The sequence below is a fragment of the Solanum dulcamara genome, chromosome 1, assembly GCF_947179165.1.
Source record: "Solanum dulcamara chromosome 1, daSolDulc1.2, whole genome shotgun sequence".
Lineage (NCBI taxonomy): Eukaryota > Viridiplantae > Streptophyta > Magnoliopsida > Solanales > Solanaceae > Solanum > Solanum dulcamara.
The window spans coordinates 25,392,421-25,414,332 of NC_077237.1; the positions used below are offsets into that span (position 1 = coordinate 25,392,421).

Genomic DNA, 21,912 nt, shown 5'->3' on the forward strand with positions numbered 1-21,912 from the left:
ATTCTTAACTGACTAGTGTGAATGTCTTTTGGATAAACAACGCTTTCAGGAATGCCTTTCAACTTTATTTTCTTTGTACATCCGTGATGTTGGTTCTGGTGAAGACAACATTGATTTTGGCTGGATAGGCAGACAAGGAATAGCATTGGCTTTACTTTCTGTGGCAGATGTTCTTAGAGCAAAAGACCTTCCTGTTGTTATGACATTCCTAATTTCAAGGGCACTGGTAATAAGTTCTTTCTCTGAATGAGGTGTTGTTAATCATGCCTATTTTTTAATGTATCATACTGGATGATAAAACCTAAGATCTGCATTTTTCTTTCTGTTTCTTTCTCTTGAAGATTGCTAATGATAACTAACAGGTGAACGGAAGTTCTTATTTACTTCTATACATGCTGATTTTGGCAATGAAGTTCTTCTAAGAGTTTGCCTTGTTATAGTGATACGAAACATGTTTACTCTCTTACAGTTGAAAGATCCTTGCTGAGATACTTCTTTTCTTGGCTTTTAAGGAGTTCCCTCCTTGTATCAAAAGCTTTAAAGCACACATCTCCTGATAAGTAGTAGCTGTTTTATGAAATGTGGTTGTTTCACTTGGTTTCATAAACCATCAAAACAGAACTTTCTGGAAATATATGAAAATTCATAAGAAAAGGTTTTATCCTATTTGGGTTTGAGTAATGGGGCTTTGGAATTGCAGGCAGATCCTAATGCAGATGTTAGAGGAAGAATGATCAATGCCGGTATAGTTATTATTGACAAACATGGAAGAGATAATGTCTCATTGCTGTTCCCTATTTTCGAAAACTACTTGAACAAAAAGGTATGACATATTTGTTTCCAACATCGTCTATTTGTTTTACTCTTTAGAGGTTTTATACCTTTGGTTTGGGGGTGAATGATCGGTGTTTGAGTTTTTCATGTTGACTCCTATTGCCCTTTTGTGGCATTCAAAAGCTAGTTATAGGCTTGAATGGATATCATATGTTAAAATATCTGACAATGACCAACTGTTTGTTGATTGTGCAGGCTTCAGATGAGGAGAAATATGATCTGGTCCGTGAAGGTGTGGTAATATTTACTGGAGCTTTGGCAAAGCATTTGGCCAAGGTAATTGATCTCCCCTCTTATATACTTGGTCCACAGTAAACACTTTTTAAGATTTTGGTTCTAATACCTTGTCTATTTTTGAACAGGATGACCCTAAAGTTCACACAGTTGTAGAGAAGTTGCTGGATGTACTGAATACTCCTTCTGAAGCTGTTCAGCGAGCTGTCGCTACCTGCCTTTCTCCACTTATGCAAGCAAAGCAGGTTAGTTCAGCATTCTCTTGAAAGCTTCTTTATACTATGCAACTGTAACAAACGAGAAACATTGCCACATGTCATGACTGTAAATCTTGAATAATCTGCAGTTACTACACTCGCTAACTGTCAAAAGTGTCTGTTTTTGTTTACTGTCAGGCTACTTTGACTCTTCATAACGTACATTTTTCAGAAGGATATGTTTTGGGCTTGGATACTTCAACTAGGTCCTACGGAATATGCCTTGAGCTGGCTAATATTTGGATATGTCTGACCAATAAAAAAAGGAGATGTGCCTATACCCAACCCATGTCCATGTCCATATCCATATTCGAGTCCACGTATAATAGGTTTACTGCATGGAATGATATATGTTGTATCCTAGTGAGTTGTGCAGCTTTAATCCCTCCTGTAGAAGGGTTCTTATTTTTAGTAAAGCAAGTAAAAAGAACTAACGTGACAATATTTTGAACCATCTGTTATCATCCTAATTTGCATGAATCTTGCAGTGATGCCTTTCAGTTCTACGATGAGTAAAATCCAATACCATAATCCATGTAGAATTTTTGTTCCTTTTTACTTGAGGCTATCGATGTTCTGTGGTGGTCACTAGAGACTTGTTTGGTTAACTACAGACCTATTCTCATGTATTTACCGTGCTAACCCTGATAGTTCCTTGAGATATTTCTGAAGGAATTCTTGTCTCACATAGCTTTTAAGTTTGTTTTGTAATTCAAATTTCTCTGGCATTCTCTCTCCTTGTTCTGTACTGGATAAAGTCAAGGAAATATAAATTACTAATTTGTGTCCTAGTGCTGTTTTTATAGTTTTGACTTTGCTTCTTCCAGATTTGTTCTCTGATATTTTTCTTCCTTATTCATCTATCTTTCTTTCTGCTGACCTAACAATTTTTTTATTAGTTTATACCTAATTTGCAAGCTGAAACTGGATTCACTTTTTGCCCATCTCTTCTCTTTTACCAGGAGGATGCACCATCTCTGGTTTCTAGGCTTTTGGATCAGCTAATGAAGAGTGACAAATACGGAGAGCGTCGTGGTGCAGCATTTGGACTTGCAGGGCTGGTTAAGGGATTCGGAATATCTTGCCTGAAGAAATATGGCATTGTAGCAGCATTACATGAAGGTTTTGCGGACAGGTTAGCCTTCTGGCATTTTTCAATCACTCTAAATTAGAGGTTGAGTTACTCTGTGATTTAACTTCAGTGATTTTCTGTTCTTTTCCAAGGATTTGATGAAATGTCATGAATAACAACCCAGTTGAGGCATTATATAATGGAATTAGAGAGAAGAACTCGTTCTTCTATTTACCTTTATCTTTATGTGCTAGACATTGTTGAAGTGAAATTTCAAGGTTATGGTCGCTTGACATATAGGCTTTTATATCAATGGTAATTACTAAAAATAATCTTTATGCCTTTGTGGCTTGATTATGTGCTTTTGCTTATGTCTTAAAAATGTAAATGGATAAATGTTTCTTGGCTTATTTTTCCAATTAAATCTCGCTGTCTTCGCCTACCTGCAACAAGGAAAAAGGGGAAAAGTGACTGTTATCTTTCAGCTTGTCACTGCTTTTCTTTATAGTTGCTATTAAAGTTCGAGCTCTGAACTTTAGAGGACTTCTTCATGAAATGTCTACATCTATTAGCTGTGTTCTGGCCATAGTTATATGTTTCTAATATGATCTGGGAGTTGTTCATGCAGTTAAGTCATTGTACATTAGTATTGAAAAGAATTGGACCTGAATAGAGAGGAATGGATAAATAGGACTCATACATGCGATCCCAACTAATGTGGGGTTGAAATGTAGTTTATGCTTGCTGTTGTAGTATAGAATTTAGGTTATTTCTTGCTTGGCATTTCAGCTAGCAATAGTTGACATTCAACATTGTTTCACTGATATGGCTTTGTCACGAGGTTGCCGATTCCATTATATTTCAATAACTGCACCTCTCTGCATGTGAAAGTTTCTCCTTCCAGGGTCTGAATGATGTTTATTTCCAGGAATTCGGCTAAGTGCCGTGAAGGAGCACTGCTTGCATTTGAATGCTTCTGTGAGAAGCTTGGGAAGTTGTTTGAACCGTATGTCTTGTGTTTATATTTCTTTTCTCCAGAAAATGATACAAATGAAATGCTTATCCTTGTTGTAATTTGAACTTGGATTTGGAATTTATCAGCTTTGTTTCACATGTCTCCCTGTTTTACCTTCAGGTATGTTATTCAAATGTTACCATTCCTCTTGGTTTCTTTCTCTGATCAAGTGGTTGCTGTGCGTGATGCTGCTGAATGTGCTGCTCGGGCAATGATGTCTCAGCTTAGTGCTCAAGGAGTGAAACTAATTCTTCCGTCACTTTTAAAGGTTCTTAATTTAGCTTTTCCCCTGTATCTTAACACAATGCAGTTGACTCTATCCATATTTTATTGGTTTAGTGATGCGGTTAGCTGGATGATGGAGTAATCTTGCACAGTGTATTTTAGGCACACTTATAGAGTACTCTTACGAAGTTATGCTCAATTTTTTTTCCAGTGTACATCTATCCCGAAAGGCTCATGTAGTTTATTGGGACTCTTAGAGATAGGAATAATTTTGAGAATGCAGGAATAATTTTGAGAATGCTCTTCTGATGATGAGAAATTGTTGCACAGCGGGTTGCATTGGTTAGCCTTTGAGGATTTTTGGTTGCGTAGGAATAGAGAAACTGTAACCTTAATTGCTCTTTGTGTTTTGAAGAACAAGTGCAACGTTTCATGAAGCGTATTGCGGATTTTTATTAACTCTTGGCATCTGTGTATTTCTCTGAAAAACCTATATGGATCTAAAATGGCCAGAGAAACTTTGATATCTGCTGTAATTGATGAGTCCGCTATTAAATATTTCTCCATGTGTTTCGGATTCACTAAACTCATTTATTAGTTAGCCTTCATTACATGAGAGTTGAGACCTATGTTTACAATTATTGTTTTGCGTCAGGGCCTTGAAGATAAGGCTTGGAGAACCAAGCAGAGTAGTGTACAACTTCTTGGTGCTATGGCCTATTGTGCTCCACAACAATTGTCACAGTGTCTCCCTAAGATTGTGCCCAAGTTAACTGAGGTTTGTCCTATTGCATGCAAACTTAGTACTTCTGTCTCTGTCTACAGCGTGTACTAGTCTCAGTTTACCGCTTTGTAATACTGCACAGGTGCTTACTGACACTCATCCCAAGGTTCAATCAGCTGGACAGATGGCTCTTCAACAGGTTAAACTATCTCAAGATCAAGTTTCTCTTACTTTCCGTGTTCTACTTTGTGCCATTTATTGTTTAGTTTTGTCTTTTGTTGAGTTTAGGTTGGGAGTGTCATAAAGAACCCTGAGATATCTGCACTTGTGCCTACTCTTCTAATGGGTCTTACAGATCCTAATGAGCATACAAAATACTCCCTTGATATTCTCCTCCAGGTAAATATGTTTACTGATAACATGTTATCTGGTTTCCATGTACCTATTTTTGATAGGTATTCTAGTTTCCGTGTGCTTTCTGACAAATTAATTCCTTGTTCCAATTCTTTCAGACAACCTTTGTGAATTCAATTGATGCTCCTTCTCTCGCGCTGTTAGTACCAATTGTACACCGAGGCCTTCGTGAAAGGAGTGCTGAGACTAAGAAGAAAGCTGCACAAATTGCTGGAAATATGTGTTCATTAGTGACAGAGCCTAAGGACATGATACCCTACATAGGACTACTGCTCCCTGAAGTTAAAAAGGTACATCTGAAAATAATTGGAGTAACATATTATGATGAGTGCAAAAGTTGACCCAACATTATTTTCACACGATTTCAGGTACTTGTGGATCCAATCCCTGAAGTTCGATCTGTTGCTGCAAGAGCTATTGGTTCTCTTATACGGGGGATGGGAGAAGAAAATTTCCCAGACCTGGTGCCTTGGTTGTTGGATACTTTGAAGTCTGATGGAAGCAATGTTGAGCGTTCTGGGGCTGCACAGGGACTAAGTGAGGTATAATTATCTCATCCGGTGTTACTTGGTTACATCTCTCTCTGTTGTTATAAGGAGTTGAAAACCTCCCCTTTTTAGGGCTTTATTTCTACAAGAAGCTACCATTTGGGGGTGGGGGTGGGGTCTGGGGCGAGGCTTAAGCTTTTTCACTTAAATATATTTTGGATATTAATTCTAAGTTAGCATTATCATTGTCTCTTACCTTTGCTCTTTCGTCAAGAGGTAAATATAATAGTTCTTTCAATATTGTCACCATAATTAAGGTTTTATGCTGTATGCACACTTTACTTGTCCTCTTGCGTTTAGTTCAGCAGGGTGGTAACTTTAAAATAAGTTATTGACGTTGTTTGCATATAACAAGTTGAAATGGCTTTTGAGCATCTTTATCTTATTGGCTCTGCTCTCTTTTAAACTTGGTTGTTGTGGGAGGACCAAGAAACAATAATTAACAAGCACGGAAAAGGCTGTGCCTTTTGGTGCATCATCAAGGAGTTTTGGGGTTGGTGGGTGGGTCTGGAACCAGTAACAAAGAATGGAGACACTGCTTTTGAGCTGCTTAGGGTTCTCGTTTTCACATTCAACCTACAAGTGCTTTTTCCTCTTTCCCAGGTATTGGCTGCATTAGGAATTGAGTACTTTGAGAACATACTTCCTGATATAGTACGGAATTGTTCTCATCAAAAGGCATCAGTTCGTGATGGGCACTTGGCACTCTTTAGGGTAAGCACTTGATTTTTTTAAATTTATTTTTCTTGAAGTTTGTTTCAGAAAGATGGATAACTTCTACGTTTGTATATTTTTCTGATATGCATTATATGGCTACTTGTAGTATCTGCCAAGATCTTTAGGCGTCCAATTCCAGAACTATTTGCAGCAAGTTCTTCCAGCTATCTTAGATGGTAATTTCTCTCTCTCTCTCTCTCTCTCTCTCTCTCTCTCTCTCTAACACACAGGCGCGAACACTCACACAGAGGAACAAAACTAGCATTCGTTCTTTCCAGTTGGCAGAAACCGTTGAAGTATTATGAGTGGTAGTCTTTTATGTTAACTTGCATTGAGATATTCCTTGAATTAACAATGTATTGGACAATAGGTTTGGCCGATGAGAATGAATCTGTGCGTGAAGCAGCACTCAGCGCTGGCCATGTTCTGGTGGAGCACTATGCAACTACGTATGCCTTCTTTTTCATCTTCCACATCTAGTTTTAAGCTAGTCTCCTTATTTTGCTTTTGGGATCCTGTCAATGGCTGTGGATTTAGTGCTATGATATTTAATTGATGTAGATATACACAATGGGAGAGCCTATCTTGAAGTGAATAAAATGCTGTTATGATTACAGTTTAAATGATAATTGATATGCTGACCATTTTGTTACTCGATGATCTTCTTTGGTTCCAGATCTTTGCCTCTGCTTCTTCCGGCTGTGGAAGAAGGTATTTTCAATGATAACTGGCGTATCAGACAGAGTTCCGTAGAGTTGCTGGGTGACCTTCTGTTCAAGGTATGTGTCGCACTTCAGCATCATACTGTAGGAGGAAGCAGGTTTGTTAATGTATTATTTTCTTCTAGGTTGCTGGAACATCTGGAAAAGCACATCTTGAGGGTGGTAGTGATGATGAGGGGGCCAGTACCGAGGCTCAAGGACGAGCTATTATTGAGGTACTCGGGAGGGACAAGCGTAATGAAATACTTGCTGCATTGTATATGGTCCGAACCGATGTCAGCATAACCGTACGCCAGGTAGTCTTTATTTCAAACACTATGGGATACTTCAATAATGGTGTTCGACTTGTTTGGAGAGGCTGTATAGTAATGAATAAACTTTAATTACTTGGTATTTTCTTTTTTTCAGGCTGCTTTGCATGTTTGGAAGACCATTGTTGCAAATACTCCGAAAACGTTGAAGGAGATAATGCCTGTACTGATGAGCACATTGATAAGTTCTCTAGCATCTTCATCCTCTGAAAGGAGACAGGTCTGCTGTTACCCTTGTTTATGGTAGACAAGAATGTGTTCAGTAGTTCTGGAGATAAGAATTCTGTGACCTGAAATTTGCAGGTTGCTGGACGAGCATTGGGTGAGCTTGTTAGGAAGCTTGGAGAAAGAGTCCTTCCTTTGATTATCCCAATATTGTCACGGGGTTTAAAAGATCCTAATCCAAGTAGAAGACAAGTGAGTACTTTACTTCTTCCGTATGCTTCTAGGTGTTTTCTGTAATTTCTCTAAGTGTAGTCAGTCTTAGAGAACTTAATGATAATCTTTGTTCATCTATCCAAATTAGGAGTTACAGTTTCATTGCAAATCGAGTTAAGGTATATCTTTGTGAGATAACTTTGTACAGCTGAAGTGTATTTGGGGAGTGATGATTTTCAGAGCAAATTATATGATTGAGCTTCTGTGTTAGAAATATTCTGCAAGTCTTGTTAATAAGAAAGGAGCTAACTACTTTTACTTAAGCTCTCTGTCAGCCCTTTTGTCTATTCTGTGATTCTGCATCTTAAAAAATTCACATTTTTGAATACGCTTAAATTCTCAAATTTGTTGCTCGACTTCTTTACTAATACGGTAGTGATACAATATAGTTGTGACTTCATGGTGACTGGAGCGTATATCATTCTGTCTTGATAAGGTGAATAACTAGTCTTATTTATACTGTTCCAACAAAAGGTGCGAGAAATGGTCTGCAATTACAACAAAATCTCATCCTTTGCCTTCATTTGACATAGGCTTACCGTCGCACTTGCAATCACAATGTACCAACAAGACGTAGTTTGTTTCCACTTCTCATTTCTCTTTTCTGCCGACCTTTAATACTGCTTAATTTCAGGGTGTCTGCATTGGTCTAAGTGAAGTAATGGCCAGTGCTGGCAGGAGTCAATTGTTGAGTTATATGGATGAGCTTATCCCCACAATTCGTACAGCACTTTGTGATAGGTGTGGTATCTTTTGCTTATATTACTATGAAAATAGCAGCCTTTTGCATTCCAGTCCAAAGTAATATTTTGGTTCTTTATTCAACAGTACGGCCGAGGTTCGTGAATCAGCAGGCCTGGCATTTAGTACTCTTTACAAGGTAAACCCTCCAGCTCTTGCTGACCATTGAGATATTTTACTGAGAACTTATCAGCACTGATCTTCACATTTGGTGGTTTGTAACATAGAATGCTGGAATGCAAGCAATTGATGAGATTGTTCCAACGCTTCTTCATGCACTGGAGGATGAGGATACCTCAGATACTGCTCTTGATGGCTTAAAACAAATTCTGAGGTAGTCTATCGTATGTCTAGTTTAGACATGTTTCTATGTATGATCTTATCTTTTTGTCCTAAAATTTATTGTCACTTATTTCAGCGTCAGGACCACTGCTGTGCTGCCACACATCCTTCCAAAGCTCGTTCATCTTCCACTTTCGTACGCATATATGCTTTCTTCTTCCAATAGCTTTTCTGTTCCTTGTGATTCTGCAGTACTCACCAAAATATCTGTGCATATCTACAGTGCCTTCAATGCACATGCTTTGGGAGCTTTAGCGGAAGTTGCAGGACCTGGTCTTGGTTCCCACCTTAGTACTATCCTTCCTGCTTTAGTGAATGCAATGGGTTATACCGACATGGTATGCCTCCTCACTGACATGTTCATTCATTACTCTGGTTTTCACTTTCATTTTGTCATTTTCAATGGTTTAATATACAGGAAGTTCAAAGTTTAGCAAAGAAGGCAGCAGAAACTGTTGTGTCAGTTATTGACGAGGAAGGCATGGATTCTTTGTTGTCAGAACTGCTGAAAGGAGTTGGTGATAATCAGGCATGCTCTTTCTTTATATTCTTGCTTTTGTAAACTCGTTTATTGCTATTCTTTTCTCTCATGCTGCTTTATACTTGTAATTCCAGGCTTCAATTAGACGAAGTTCAGCATATCTTATCGGGTACCTGTTCAAAAATAGCGACTTATATCTTGGTGATGAAGCTCCAAACATGATATCCAGCCTCATTATATTGCTTAGTGATCCAGATTCTGATACTGTGGTGGTAATGTCAGGTTCACTCATTTCCTTAGAATGTTAATTTGTTTGGTTATCTTACTACTTATTTGACAGGTTGCCTGGCAAGCTCTGTCTAATGTTGTTAGTTCAGTTCCTAAAGAGGTTCTTCCAACATATATCAAGTTGGTTCGTGATGCTGTATCTACATCAAGAGATAAGGAACGTAGAAAGAAAAAGGTATTAATTTTCTGTATATCAGACTTCTGTGATTTATGTTTAAAAACAGGCATATCACATTGTTATCAGTTAAAAACATGCATATCACATTGTTATCAGTTGTTTGGTGAGTCCATATGTCGAGATTTTGATGTTCTTTATGAACATGTAGGGAGGACCAGTTGTTATACCTGGATTTTGTCTTCCAAAAGCTCTTCAGCCATTGCTTCCTGTTTTTCTCCAGGTATTCCAGCTTATTATTATAATAATTGTTATTAAAATTACTATTATTATTACTTTTAATAAGCTATTCCAGCTTATTTCTTCGTAAATTCACAATATATGTCGTGTTTTCTTTTGATGGGTGATTTTCGGGGGCTGGGGTTAAGTTGAATGTTGTTAGAGAGGATAAAGTCTACTAAGTACATCGGAATATCAGTCCTCAAGTTCAACACATTTATATATGTTTTGTGTATGCTGTGATGGGAGGGACAAGGCGATTTATTAAACTGCATTTCAGAGTTGATTATATTTTTGTTGTTCTATTAAAAAGAATCATTGGCCCGTGCATGTGCTATAGGACCACTCTGCAGGAAATTGGTTACTTTTGAGATGTGGTCGTGTCTATAAATTTCAACTTTGTCGTGTGCCATACATCTGAACTGTGCCTTGTACGTTGAACCTGTGCTTTGTCTGATCTGATTATAAATATTTCAGTTCTTGTTACATAATTCTGATCTTTTGGTCACATCACCCATTTTTAGTATTTCATGGAATCAGGCATTTCCTCTCCCTTAGCATGGAAAATTGTTTTTTTTTTTAAAAGTTCTTTTGGAGAGAGATAAGAAAGACAACATGGAGATGGAACAAAAATGTATTCCAAAGCTTTGAGGCTGCTTTATCAGTTTTCAACATGATGCTTAATTTTCATTGCTAGTGTATGATGGATATTCCACTATATCATGCGTGAGGCCAATTTTATCAAAGATATGGTGTTTAAACAATGAAACAAGATGCAGTAAAGGCAGGGGCATTGCTGCGCAAGAGAGAAGACACAGGGCACTTAGGCGTGAGCCGTGGTGTGCATGAGTGCTGTCTTCAAGAGACTGACATTAAATAATTAATATAGCAGATAAAAAAAGTATATATAGTATTAAGAAATGTTACAAATGAATATTTATCAGTTACTAATAGGAAGTTAGTTTTAAAATAAGAGAACTGATTATTACATCTGAACTAGAAGTTTTAAAATTGATTTTTTTTCCACATTATTTAGAAATTGAAGTTGCTCTTGCGTGATAATGTTTTTTTGTCATATATTTCACTCAAATGTGGGATTTCACTGGGTATGTTGTTTGTTGTATATTTCACTCAAATGTGGTTCTTAGTCCTCTCTGCATATAGTTATTTGTGTCTAAGCAATATATTTTTTGTATTACACATATATGTGGTATTTTTCTCCTCCTTCTGTGGCTTTGCTCCCTAAAGAATGCTTTAATTGGAGTTAAAAGTCTAGGAGATGATCATGTTACCTTATTACCTTTTGTGATGCTGCACGACACTCACCCAAATTTTTGACCTTGTCATTGCTGTCGGATTTACAATGCAATTATACATGTCTCAACTAGTAATAAAATGTTGAAATGTGATTGTTGCCAGGAGGAATTTATAGGCGAATTTCCTAAATTACTGAAATTGTAGCAATCTAATCTTATCCAAACTATCAATGAAATGGTTAAGATTGAAGAAAGCCAAAATCAAATAAATAGTAGAGCAAACATTAGGATTAAATCACAATAGAAACTATGTTCAATAACCTGATTTTTTTTTTTTGAAAATGTTATCCCCCTGCTTACTTGTCATCATTTCCCATGTCAGATCACCTGCTATTTATATCTTTAATGTACTCCTACTTGCTTTTAATAGCATTTGTTGTTATTTTGGAGTTTATAATTTTTGCATAAATAAATTTCTTATTCCAAATGAATCCACTTAACTATCCAATAGCATATATTCTGGTGGACGTTAAAGTAAGTAAGTAAGATGCTTAATGAACTAACTCTACTATGAGTGTTTATGGTTAACAAGTATATCCGTACGTGATTAGATAATGATAACAGTGTATTGAGTAGTTGAATCTTTAGTGTACTCTTAGTTTTAATAGCATTGGTTGTTGTTTTGGAGTTAACAATTTTTGCAAAATAAATTTCTTATTCCAAATGAATCCATCCAATAGTCTATATTCTGATGGACGTTAAAGTAAGTAAGTGAGATGCTTTAATAACTAACTTTACTATGAATGATTATGGTTTGCAAGTATATTCATACCTTATTGGATAATGATTACAAACATGGTATTGAGTCTGAGGTTTAAATCCAAAGTCGTTTTCCAAGTTTCTTTGATTACCTAATCAAACAGTTGGTAGCCATCAATTAGAAATTTTATGAACAAAATTGAATAAAGAATACGTCAAATTCAGATATACTAAGAGGGTGTTTGGATTGGCTTAGTTTAAGTAGCTTTTGGCTTTTAAGCTCTTCTATTTTTATTTTTGGAGGTGTTTGGGAAAGACGAAAAGTGCTTTTAAGTACTTTGTTTTAGGCTAAAAAGTACAAAATAAGCTAAAAGCCAAAAGTTGGTTACCCCCCATCTTATGGTTTTTAGCTTTTAGCTTATAAGCTACTTAAAAAAAGCCAATCCACACACCCCCTAAGAAAGAAAGAGAATTGTTGGGGAGGTAATAGGGGGAAGGTGATTGCTGCAGTTAAAAACTTCCATGAAAGGTTATGCACAAACTGGTGGACAATCAACAGTTGGCTTTTATCAAAAGAAGGCAGATAATGGATGCCATCCTTATGGCAAATGAATTAGTGGAATCTAGAGTCAGAAGTAATGCACCTGGCATCCTCTGCAAGTTAGATATACAAAAAGCTTATGACCATCTTAATTGGAAGTTTTTGTTGGAGACCCTCTCTAAAAGAGGTTTTGGTGCCAGATGGTTGAGATGGATGAAGTTCTGTATAAGCACAGTGTAGTTCTCAGTCCTTGTCGATGGTTCCCCTACAAGATTTTTCTCTTCACAGAGAGGTTTAAGACAAGGAGACCTCTTATCTCCATCTTTTCATCACTGCTATGGAGGGTCTGAATGATATGTTGAAAACTGCTCTAGAAAATAGCTGGTTGCAGGGATTCGGAGTGTGATACTGGGTAGGATCTAATTTAGAGATTACCCGTCTGTAGTATGCTTATGACATACTGATCTTCTCTGAGGCTAATAGAGAACAGCTCATGAGTCTTGGGGTGATTTTTGTCCTTTTTGAAGCAAAATCAGGGCTACACATGAACCGGAACAAGAGCTTCTTATATCCAGTTATGAGGTATCTAATTTAACTTCATTGGCCAGGACTCTTGGTGGAAGAATTGGGGAGCTACCAACTATCTATCTGGGTATGCCTCTAGGAGCCAAGAGCAGGTCTATAGATATTTGGAATGGTGTGGTAGAGAAATGTGAGAAAAGATTGGTGAACTGGAAGAGTCAATACCTCTCTCGTTGGGGAAAATATTAACACTCATCAATAGTGTCTTGGATTCAATGCCTACTTATATGATGTCCCTTTTGGACTTGATGCTCTAAGAAGAAATTTCCTCTTGGCAGGAATAGTGAAACCAAGAAATTCCAGTTGGTGAAGTGGGATGCACTGATTGGGAGTAAACAAGAAGGGGGTTTGGGGGTACGGAATTTGAAAACCTAGAACCAATGCCTAATGATGAAGTGGCTTTGGAGATTTGCATCTAGTGAACAGGCACTATGAAAGAGGTAGTGCAGCTGAAATATGAAATGGAAGATCACTGAACCACCAAAACGGTCACTAGCACTTATGGAATCAGCCTATGGAGGGCCATCAGGAATTTCTGGCCAGAACTAAGAGGAAATTCCAGTATAAGAAAAAAAGATGGCAGGAAGGTCTCTTTCTGGGAAGACAACTGGCTAGAACAAGGCACTCTAAAGTCTCTCTTTCCTGACATTTACATACTAAATCAGCAACAAAGGGCCACTGCAGCTGAAGTATGGTCAAATCAGAGATGGAATCTGAGCTTTAGAAGACCTTTAAATGACTGGGAGATTATGAGGTTAGAGTTCTACAGAAAGCTGGAGCAATTCAAAGGATCTACTAATTAATGCTCAACATAGATTGGAGTGGCAGGGTTACAACCAAGGCGGGTTCAGTGTCAAAGGGGCTTACAAAAAGATCAATCCTTTCAACAATCAGATTGATGACTGGCCCTGGAAGCTAATATGGAAAGTTAAATTCCTTGTAAAGTCTCCTGTTTTACTTGACTTCTGGCTAAACTGTTAGCATGATGGACAGCTCACAAATCCCTCTAGATCTGCTATTATATCACAATATTTATTCTCTATGATTACTACAACAAATCTATATAATTACACTCATTTACAACACTATATAGTTACATTAATATATACAATCATTCACTAATAAGTCATGATTTGTGAGCTGTCCCTCATGCTAACATAAACATGTTGACTCAAGAAAATCTCATGAAGAGGGGTATTCAACTGAGTCCTAGGTGCTTCCTATGTGAAGAATAGGCTGAGACAGTAAATCACCTATTTCTACACTGCAGGATCAGCAATCTTTTGTGGAAAATCTTCATAAATATGAAGGGTTTGAGCTGGATGATGCCAAGGAGAATAGCTCAGACCCTAAAGATATGGAGCAACTATGCTAACATTTCTGGCTATAGGGATGGATGGAATATCATACCTGCATGCATTTGGTGGTCTGTTTGGAGACAGAAATCTCAGGTGCTTCCAGAACAAGAGCAACAATATTCAGAAGATGAAGATGAATGTTTAGTTTTGTTTCATTTTTGGTGTAAATAGGAGTATATGGAAGATCTAGAATCAGTAATGGATGTCTTAGACTCTTTGTAATTTTTACTAAAGGGTTCAAGATCTTCCTGATATTCTACCACTATTGTAATTAGGAAACCTGGACCATGTTGTGGCAGGTTTCTTATTTTTTGGAAATACTTCCTCTAAAAAGAATTGTAGATCCAAATTATAGCAATATCCATTATATCCCTGGGAAAGAGAATAATACATGGTGAAGATAAAAGAAATTTATACCTCAGTGTTGAACATGATGATTGACTAGATTGGAGGACTAACCTGAGCTTTGTTCATTCAATACACTCTTCTCTTAGTTTCTTCTTCTCCAAAACCAACCTTCCCTAGCCGTTTCTCATCGTTATTTATTTATACGTTTCGTCTTAATGGAGAAATTGAAAAATTGTCCCAGCCGACTGGCGTGAGGCATCAAAACTAAAGTCTAGGCACCAAACTTACATCTTATTCGGTGAGAGGCATCTTTTTAATTCTTCTCTGTTGCTTAATACTGGTAATTATAGTGGTGCAAAATTGTAGTAACCTCCTAATGATTGTTTTTGGTACTTTTGTTTATAGCACTGCTCCTTGGACTTTCTCTATCCAGTGTGATTTTCTTTTTAACCTACAGGGTCTCATAAGTGGATCCGCAGAACTAAGGGAGCAAGCCGCTTTAGGTCTTGGGGAATTAATTGAAGTGACAAGCGAGAAAACACTAAAGGAGTTTGTGATTCCTATCACAGGGTATGCACCATGGTGTACTAACACAACTTTTCTACCAGCATAGAACAGTTCATATAGGCAGATGTTAAGATGATTATGTTGTATCTTTTCTAGATTTCATAGTCTTAATTCTCTCTAAAGTTGCCCAGCCTATGCTTAACTTCTTTACAATATGCTTTCAATTGCAGGCCCTTGATTCGTATTATAGGTGACAGATTTCCTTGGCAAGTAAAGAGTGCAATTCTATCGACTCTGAGCATCATAATTCGAAGGGGAGGAATATCCCTAAAGCCCTTTCTTCCCCAGCTTCAAACAACATTTGTCAAGTGCCTACAGGATAACACAAGGTTGGTTCTCTAGGGGTTTACCTTGTTTGGCTGGTAGATGGGGAAATGATGTGTTGTAAACATAATGCCCCTCTGCCCTGTTTTCTCATTCTTCCCATGGCATCTGTTGCTTCTTGTAGCGATAGCTTCAGTTTTATGTGATTTTTATTCCTTGGGCTTATGTAAGTTCTATTATAGGACAATACGATCAAGTGCTGCTCTTGCGCTTGGGAAGCTGAGTGCTCTCAGTACCAGGGTTGATCCTTTAGTTGGTGATCTGTTATCTGGTGTGCAGGTCATAATTTTACTTTGTTCTACTTCTCTACTGTCACCATTTATCTCTTTCTAAGAAGCAGTGTTTATTTAATTAAGTTATTGGTCAACAGACGTCAGATGTTGGAATTCGTGAGGCTACTCTAACTGCTTTGAAAGGTGTGATTAAGCATGGTGGTGAAAGTGTCAGCATTGCTTCTAGAACACGTGTCTACACCCTACTGAAGGATTTAATACACATTGATGATGATCAGATAAGAAATTCTGCTGCAAGCATACTGGGAATTGTTTCACAGGTTAGGATCATTCAACCCAGGAAATATTTCTTTTCCTTTATATCAGATTTTGTGTCCTGCATTTAGCAGGTTTACTTATTACTGAGGTGCTTGGTAAGGTTATTTGGTAATTTGTTTGATGGGGATTTTTGCTCAAAAAAGAGCAGGTCATAGATCATGAAGATTGTCACTTTTTTTTGGCTCTAACGCAGGATACTTCATTTAGAATTGGCCTCTTGCAGTTTCCTGTGTTCCTTTAGAGGATAATAATCCTTAAACTATTGTGTTTCTACCCTGTAATTCGGATGATCTAAAAGAGGAACCATAACTGGGAAGGGTCTTTTCTCATTCGTGGGGATGCATCATCCTTTCACAAGTGTTTCTCTAGTATTTACTTTATTTTAGAATTCTTTTTTCAGTGGTCATACAAGATTGGACAAGAATGATCATAACCAGCAAAGATGCATGTAGCACAACATGAGGGTAAACAATGAGAATGAGAAAAGTTTACTAACCGAAGGTTGCTTGAGGTGGTTTGCCAATTTCCCACACGGACCTCCAAAATGCTTGATCCATAGGCACGGCACTTTGATGATTAAAGGTGTAAAATGTGATGAGTTAGACCTTACTCAAGTGGAGGAAAGTTGTCTCAAAATGACTGCTGTCATTCATAAGTGCTGATGTCTCTAAAAATAGAACATAATGGAGGCAGAGGATCCATATAGGGTACACCAAATAGTGGAGGTCACAAGTTAATAGGTTTGTGGCTTATTAGGTCTGGTTTGTATGCGATAGGAATTGTTGGTCCCAACTCTATTTTAACAATATTTCGTGCTTCAATCCTCACTACTTTTCTCCATTTGACGTCAAATATGACAAAATACGCTTCACCAGAAGTCTTTCTACCTACACAATTTGATGGAATAATATGAGATATGCATGCTAAATGCTCGGAAACTAACAGAAATCATATGTCAGTAGTACATAATATGGTAGATGTATTTTTGAGTCGTAAGTCGACACATGTGAGATCTAGAGACCTCCAGTAAAAACCTAAAGACAAATTATTTAGTATTAGAATGAAATAGGCTCGAGTTGGGCAGAATAGAGAGGAGTTTGTGTTTCCATTCCCAAACCAGTAAAGACTGAGTCATTGATTAATTGATTGATTCAGTCTACTCCATGTCTTTGTTCATAACATCCATTGAGCGATCACCAATAAGACTACAGTTCATGTGTGAATAAGAGGATCTTATTTCATGTTTTCCTAATTTTAGAGGTTTGGGTATGGGTGATTTGGTATCAAAATCATTTCTTGTCAGAAAATGCTTATGAAGGTCAAATAGGACCAAATTTTACCAGGTGAGTTGTCTGAGTTTCTGGTGTTGAGCTCTTTTGTTAGTGCTCTTTGCTGTGTTCTTCTATATGGGAGCTTTTCCCCCTTATTGGCTACATATCTAACTTTATCATAAAAGCAAGGTCTGTTGAACATGGTTAGAGATGCTAAATTGGTGCACATGTCACATTTTCAAATACTCCTTTCTCCCAATTTATGTGGCATACTTTCCTTTTTAGTTCGTCCCAAGAAGAATGTCAACTTCCTGTAAATGGAAACAATTTAACTTTACAATTCCCCTTAATGGAATGATTTATAGCCCACACAAATGGTCGACTGGTTTAGACCACAAATTTCAAAACTCTTTTTTTTTTCTTAAAACTTTGTGCCAAGTCAAACGGTGCCTCATAAATTGGGACGGAGGGAGAACTTGGTTTGCCATCTCTCAGGTGTACCCCTTCTTTCATTCCTGTTGGTTTTTAGTAAGAATGTCTTCTTTTCACGGAAGACACTTTGGTTGGAGATATTGCTTTCCCTCTCAAATACATATTGCTTTATCCTCTTTCTCATCTTCACAATGTGTTCATTCCATCACTTCACCATTGGTGATCTAATTCTCTTTCTCAAATTTCCTTCTCTTTTAAAGCTTGAAAAATAGATAGGCAAGTTATCTTGCAATCCTGTTAGCTTCTATTAAGTAGTAACTATTACTAACACTACTATTTCCGATTGTTGGGCAACCTGCATATGGAAGTTTTTTACATGGAACCTTTTTTGAATGTTGTATGGGATTTTGACATACAATGCCTTTTCCTTTATCCTTTTGCTCACGGATTGTTGTGGAGATTCGAGGTCTTTGGTCTATTAGAGGCTTATCACTAGTGACCTATTAATATGCTAAACAAATATTTGACTGATATGTTGCATTAGTAGTTCTCTTTTACAGTAGGTGTGGACTTTGTAAAATAAGAACTAAGCTTTCAGTACCAAGCAAGTTCCGATTGTCTGTTTGAATCCTCATTGACCATGTAGCTGCATTTGATAGGTGTAAACTTTATGATGTAATAGAATGTTGTTGAGGTGGTGGATTTTATCAGCTCCTTTCATCTGAGTAGGGTTGCTTTAAATACTTCTTTTATACCAGGACTATCTTGGTGCATTTAGTAACAAAATCATACGTTGCCTTCTCAAAAAGTTGTAGGAAGAGCAAACAAAACCATTTTCATTCTTCACTTTTCAAGAGAATTGTGCCTGAGATTATCTGAGCTATGTGATAAAAGATTAGGCGCATTTTACTTTTTGGATTTAACTATTGAAGTCTAGGACTCTAGGGGGATTTGTTTTAAAGGATTTCTTTATTAAGATGAGACTGTTGTATCTGTATAGGTAGACCAGCAGAAAATATTTCAGATAAAGTTGTGTTTGTATATTGGAATTGTGCTGAATTAATGGGCTTCTTTCATAACATCAGCTTAACTAAGCTAAGTTCTAGTAGATCCGTTTGTCTTCTTTGGTCACAGACCAATAGTAGTATAATTTATGTCTCTTATCAGAATAAGAAAAGAATAACAAGTGAGGGAAAATTACCTTATTATAAAAAACAAATAAATGAGGGAAATCATGATTCTGGATTGCTGAGGGAAACCTCGCTCTGCCTAAATGTTTCATAGTCTTTCTTGATAGTTTGAAACAAAATCTGGATTTACAGCTAATTATATACGACAACCTGATAGCCAAAAGAAATCATTGAGCAAATTTTTTATTAGATTGATTTGATTCTTAGGCAGTCTCATGGACCTAAAACTGTGTTATTGAGAATGTCACCTTTATTTAAAAAAACTGTGTTATTGAATCTTTTTGTGATTAATCCTGCTTTTTATGATTCTACAGTATCTGGAAGATGGACAAGTTGTCGAAGTACTTGATGGGCTGTCAAAATCAGCTTCATCGTCTAACTGGTGCTCAAGGCATGGAGCAGTACTTACTATTTGTTCAATGCTTAAGCACAATCCTGACATAATTTGTGCTTCTTCATCATTCCCATTGATTGTAAAGTTCCTCAAAATCACCTTAAATGATGAAAAGGTACACCTGACATATATCATTTTACTTTATAACTTTAATTTGTTTTGTGAAAAAATTGCATTATTCTGATTTCCATAGAAACTTAATAATGTGTTTGATCCAATCCTGGTAACAAAAATAATTCCACTTTGTATTGCCTTTACTGAAGGGAAGGTGTTTGAATTGAAAATCAATGGTTTGGCGCTTTTTTCCCCCATTAAATAATTCAATAAATCAGTGTTAAATAGTTCAACAGAAACACTTAAAGGTCTTCCTTTTAATATCTGAAGCATTTCTTTCTGTACATCAAACATCCACGAGAGGATTCAGATTTTCATTTTCTTACTACATTATCGTAACATTTTTAAAGCTTATTGGAGTGTAAATTGCAGATGCAAGCAATGAAACTGGATGCGTTGCCAGTGTAATTTTTTAGAAAGAGCAAAAGTTATTTATTTGGAAATCTGATGATTTTTATTTGTGATTGCTTTATTTGTTAGTTTCCTGTTCGTGAAACATCAACGAGAGCGTTGGGATTGCTTCTATGTCAACAAATTCAGAGTGATCCTTCAAATGCTACTTCAAATGTGGAAACTCTGGGATCCATAGTGTTGGCCATGCAGGATGATTCAAGTGAAGTCAGAAGACGGGCCTTATCTGCATTAAAGGCAGTTTCAAAAGTTCGTGCTTGTGAAATAGTCAAATAACCTACATACATCATAAGATGTACTTGTCAGTAGGCCCAATAATTTTTTTTTAAAAATTAACATTGACGTTTTCTGCCTTACAGGCCAATCCTGGTGCCATTGCCATCCATGTTTCAAAATTTGGCCCTGTTCTGGCTGACTGTTTGAAGGATGGTAATACACCTGTGAGACTTGCTGCAGAGAGATGTGCCCTGCACGCCTTTCAATTGGCAAAAGGTATTACCTTTGTATTTTCTGTCCTGTTGCATCTTAACATTCTGATTCTAGTATAAATCTCTTCAATACTGTACTTGGTCATATGTATTTGTTGTGCTTACTAAGCTGTTTCTGGTACTTGCTGATCCTTTTTACATATGTATTTGCCAATTTTGTTGTAATGCTTAGAAAACTGCTTCTAGTGCTTGCTAATCCTCTTCAATATTATAGTCCTCTGGTTTTGGTATGGCAAGTGCCTAAATGTTCCTTTCTTGATGTTTGCAGGTACAGAAAATGTTCAAGCTGCACAGAAGTTTATTACAGGATTGGATGCTAGAAGAATAGCAAAGCTCCCTGACCACAGGTGAAGTGTTTTTAGTTACTCCAGATCTGCAGCTTACTATTTGCATATTGTTTGCCTCTGATATGCTATTTCAAGTTTGTTTGTTGCTTTATGGTTTAATGTCATACCATTCACAAGTACAACTTTCTATACAGATTTTCTTCAGCTTCTTCTTTAATCATTCTACTCTGTCACTTCTGTTGTTACTGCTTACTCTGGTCTCCTGCATGAGATTGAATTACCAAACATCACTCATTACTTTAAATCACTATGGAAGATACACCTGCTATCAAATTTGTACCATTTGAGAAATTAATTATGCAGAGATTCTTTACTCAGTTGCACGCAAAAATCAATATAACAGTCCTTATGTTTTGGGGGTAGGTTTAAATTAGTCCCTGAAGTATACTCCCGAGTAATTTTGATCCTTAAGCCAAGAGTGGGATGGTCTCTGCAGATAGATTTAAGGGGAAGTGTGGAAAAAGATTATATAGCAACACTGGAAAAGTGCCGTCAAATCCCAGAAAAATCACCTCAACAAAATGCGCGAGACACCAAACGTAGACCAAAAATAGCAGAAACTGCAATAAGTGTACCTCCAAAATGTGAGTTCCTATTAAATATTTTGATGAAGACCAAGAGTGCTCACATTTGGCCAACTTAAACGGATCAAAGTGTTCGAGAATATATTTTAGGAACTTCTTTAAACCTACCCCCAAATATAGGGTCCCAATTTTGTCATTTCTCTTAGTTGTACCTTGTTCCATGTATGTCATTTGATCTCTCATTACTTGAGTTTTTGTTACCTGTTTATCTACATTATGGAGTACCCTTGGTTATATTTGTAACTCAATTAGTTCTTTTCCCTCTACTTTTGTAACTTCCTTTGACCGAGGATACACAGATTATTGAACAAAGATGCAATAATTGAAAACATAAGGATACTATTCAACTGCTCTCCTAGGTTAGAGGTGTTGTTGATTGCCAATTAACATGGACAACCACCTTTTTGAAATTATTGTCAAGAAGTATTGAGCTGATAACTGATTTACCCCTTTTATGAAGTTTGTACTGTGGTGGTCTCTCTCTCTCTCTTATGTTATCATATGTAAAATACACTGTTCAGATTTATTTGCATGCAACTGGTGAATGAGTCTGTTCAAATTATGTTATTGAAGCAGCATCTTAGTCTGAACAATAAAAGGCATTCACTGAGGGAATCATTTTTTTGTTCTTTTACCCC

At 36.9% G+C, this 21,912-nt stretch overlaps 1 protein-coding gene across 1 annotated transcript in view; it reads left to right on the forward strand.

Moving 5' to 3' along the window:
• LOC129903278 (protein ILITYHIA) overlaps window positions 1-21,912 on the forward strand; it is a 40,917-nt gene that overhangs the window by 17,547 nt on the left and 1,458 nt on the right. Inside the window, exons 23-58 of the mRNA XM_055978790.1 lie at window positions 50-226; window positions 701-823; window positions 1,030-1,110; window positions 1,197-1,313; window positions 2,288-2,460; window positions 3,326-3,403; window positions 3,533-3,680; window positions 4,293-4,415; window positions 4,504-4,560; window positions 4,650-4,760; window positions 4,874-5,065; window positions 5,144-5,317; window positions 5,927-6,037; window positions 6,147-6,216; window positions 6,411-6,489; window positions 6,717-6,819; window positions 6,888-7,058; window positions 7,171-7,293; window positions 7,377-7,490; window positions 8,146-8,252; window positions 8,340-8,391; window positions 8,480-8,586; window positions 8,671-8,730; window positions 8,818-8,932; window positions 9,013-9,123; window positions 9,210-9,347; window positions 9,416-9,538; window positions 9,690-9,761; window positions 15,059-15,171; window positions 15,339-15,497; window positions 15,675-15,771; window positions 15,863-16,045; window positions 19,251-19,445; window positions 19,925-20,104; window positions 20,215-20,347; window positions 20,612-20,690. Coding sequence (XP_055834765.1) covers window positions 50-226; window positions 701-823; window positions 1,030-1,110; window positions 1,197-1,313; window positions 2,288-2,460; window positions 3,326-3,403; window positions 3,533-3,680; window positions 4,293-4,415; window positions 4,504-4,560; window positions 4,650-4,760; window positions 4,874-5,065; window positions 5,144-5,317; window positions 5,927-6,037; window positions 6,147-6,216; window positions 6,411-6,489; window positions 6,717-6,819; window positions 6,888-7,058; window positions 7,171-7,293; window positions 7,377-7,490; window positions 8,146-8,252; window positions 8,340-8,391; window positions 8,480-8,586; window positions 8,671-8,730; window positions 8,818-8,932; window positions 9,013-9,123; window positions 9,210-9,347; window positions 9,416-9,538; window positions 9,690-9,761; window positions 15,059-15,171; window positions 15,339-15,497; window positions 15,675-15,771; window positions 15,863-16,045; window positions 19,251-19,445; window positions 19,925-20,104; window positions 20,215-20,347; window positions 20,612-20,690 — 4,349 coding nt within the window. The remainder of the gene's footprint in view (window positions 1-49; window positions 227-700; window positions 824-1,029; window positions 1,111-1,196; window positions 1,314-2,287; window positions 2,461-3,325; window positions 3,404-3,532; window positions 3,681-4,292; window positions 4,416-4,503; window positions 4,561-4,649; window positions 4,761-4,873; window positions 5,066-5,143; window positions 5,318-5,926; window positions 6,038-6,146; window positions 6,217-6,410; window positions 6,490-6,716; window positions 6,820-6,887; window positions 7,059-7,170; window positions 7,294-7,376; window positions 7,491-8,145; window positions 8,253-8,339; window positions 8,392-8,479; window positions 8,587-8,670; window positions 8,731-8,817; window positions 8,933-9,012; window positions 9,124-9,209; window positions 9,348-9,415; window positions 9,539-9,689; window positions 9,762-15,058; window positions 15,172-15,338; window positions 15,498-15,674; window positions 15,772-15,862; window positions 16,046-19,250; window positions 19,446-19,924; window positions 20,105-20,214; window positions 20,348-20,611; window positions 20,691-21,912) is intronic.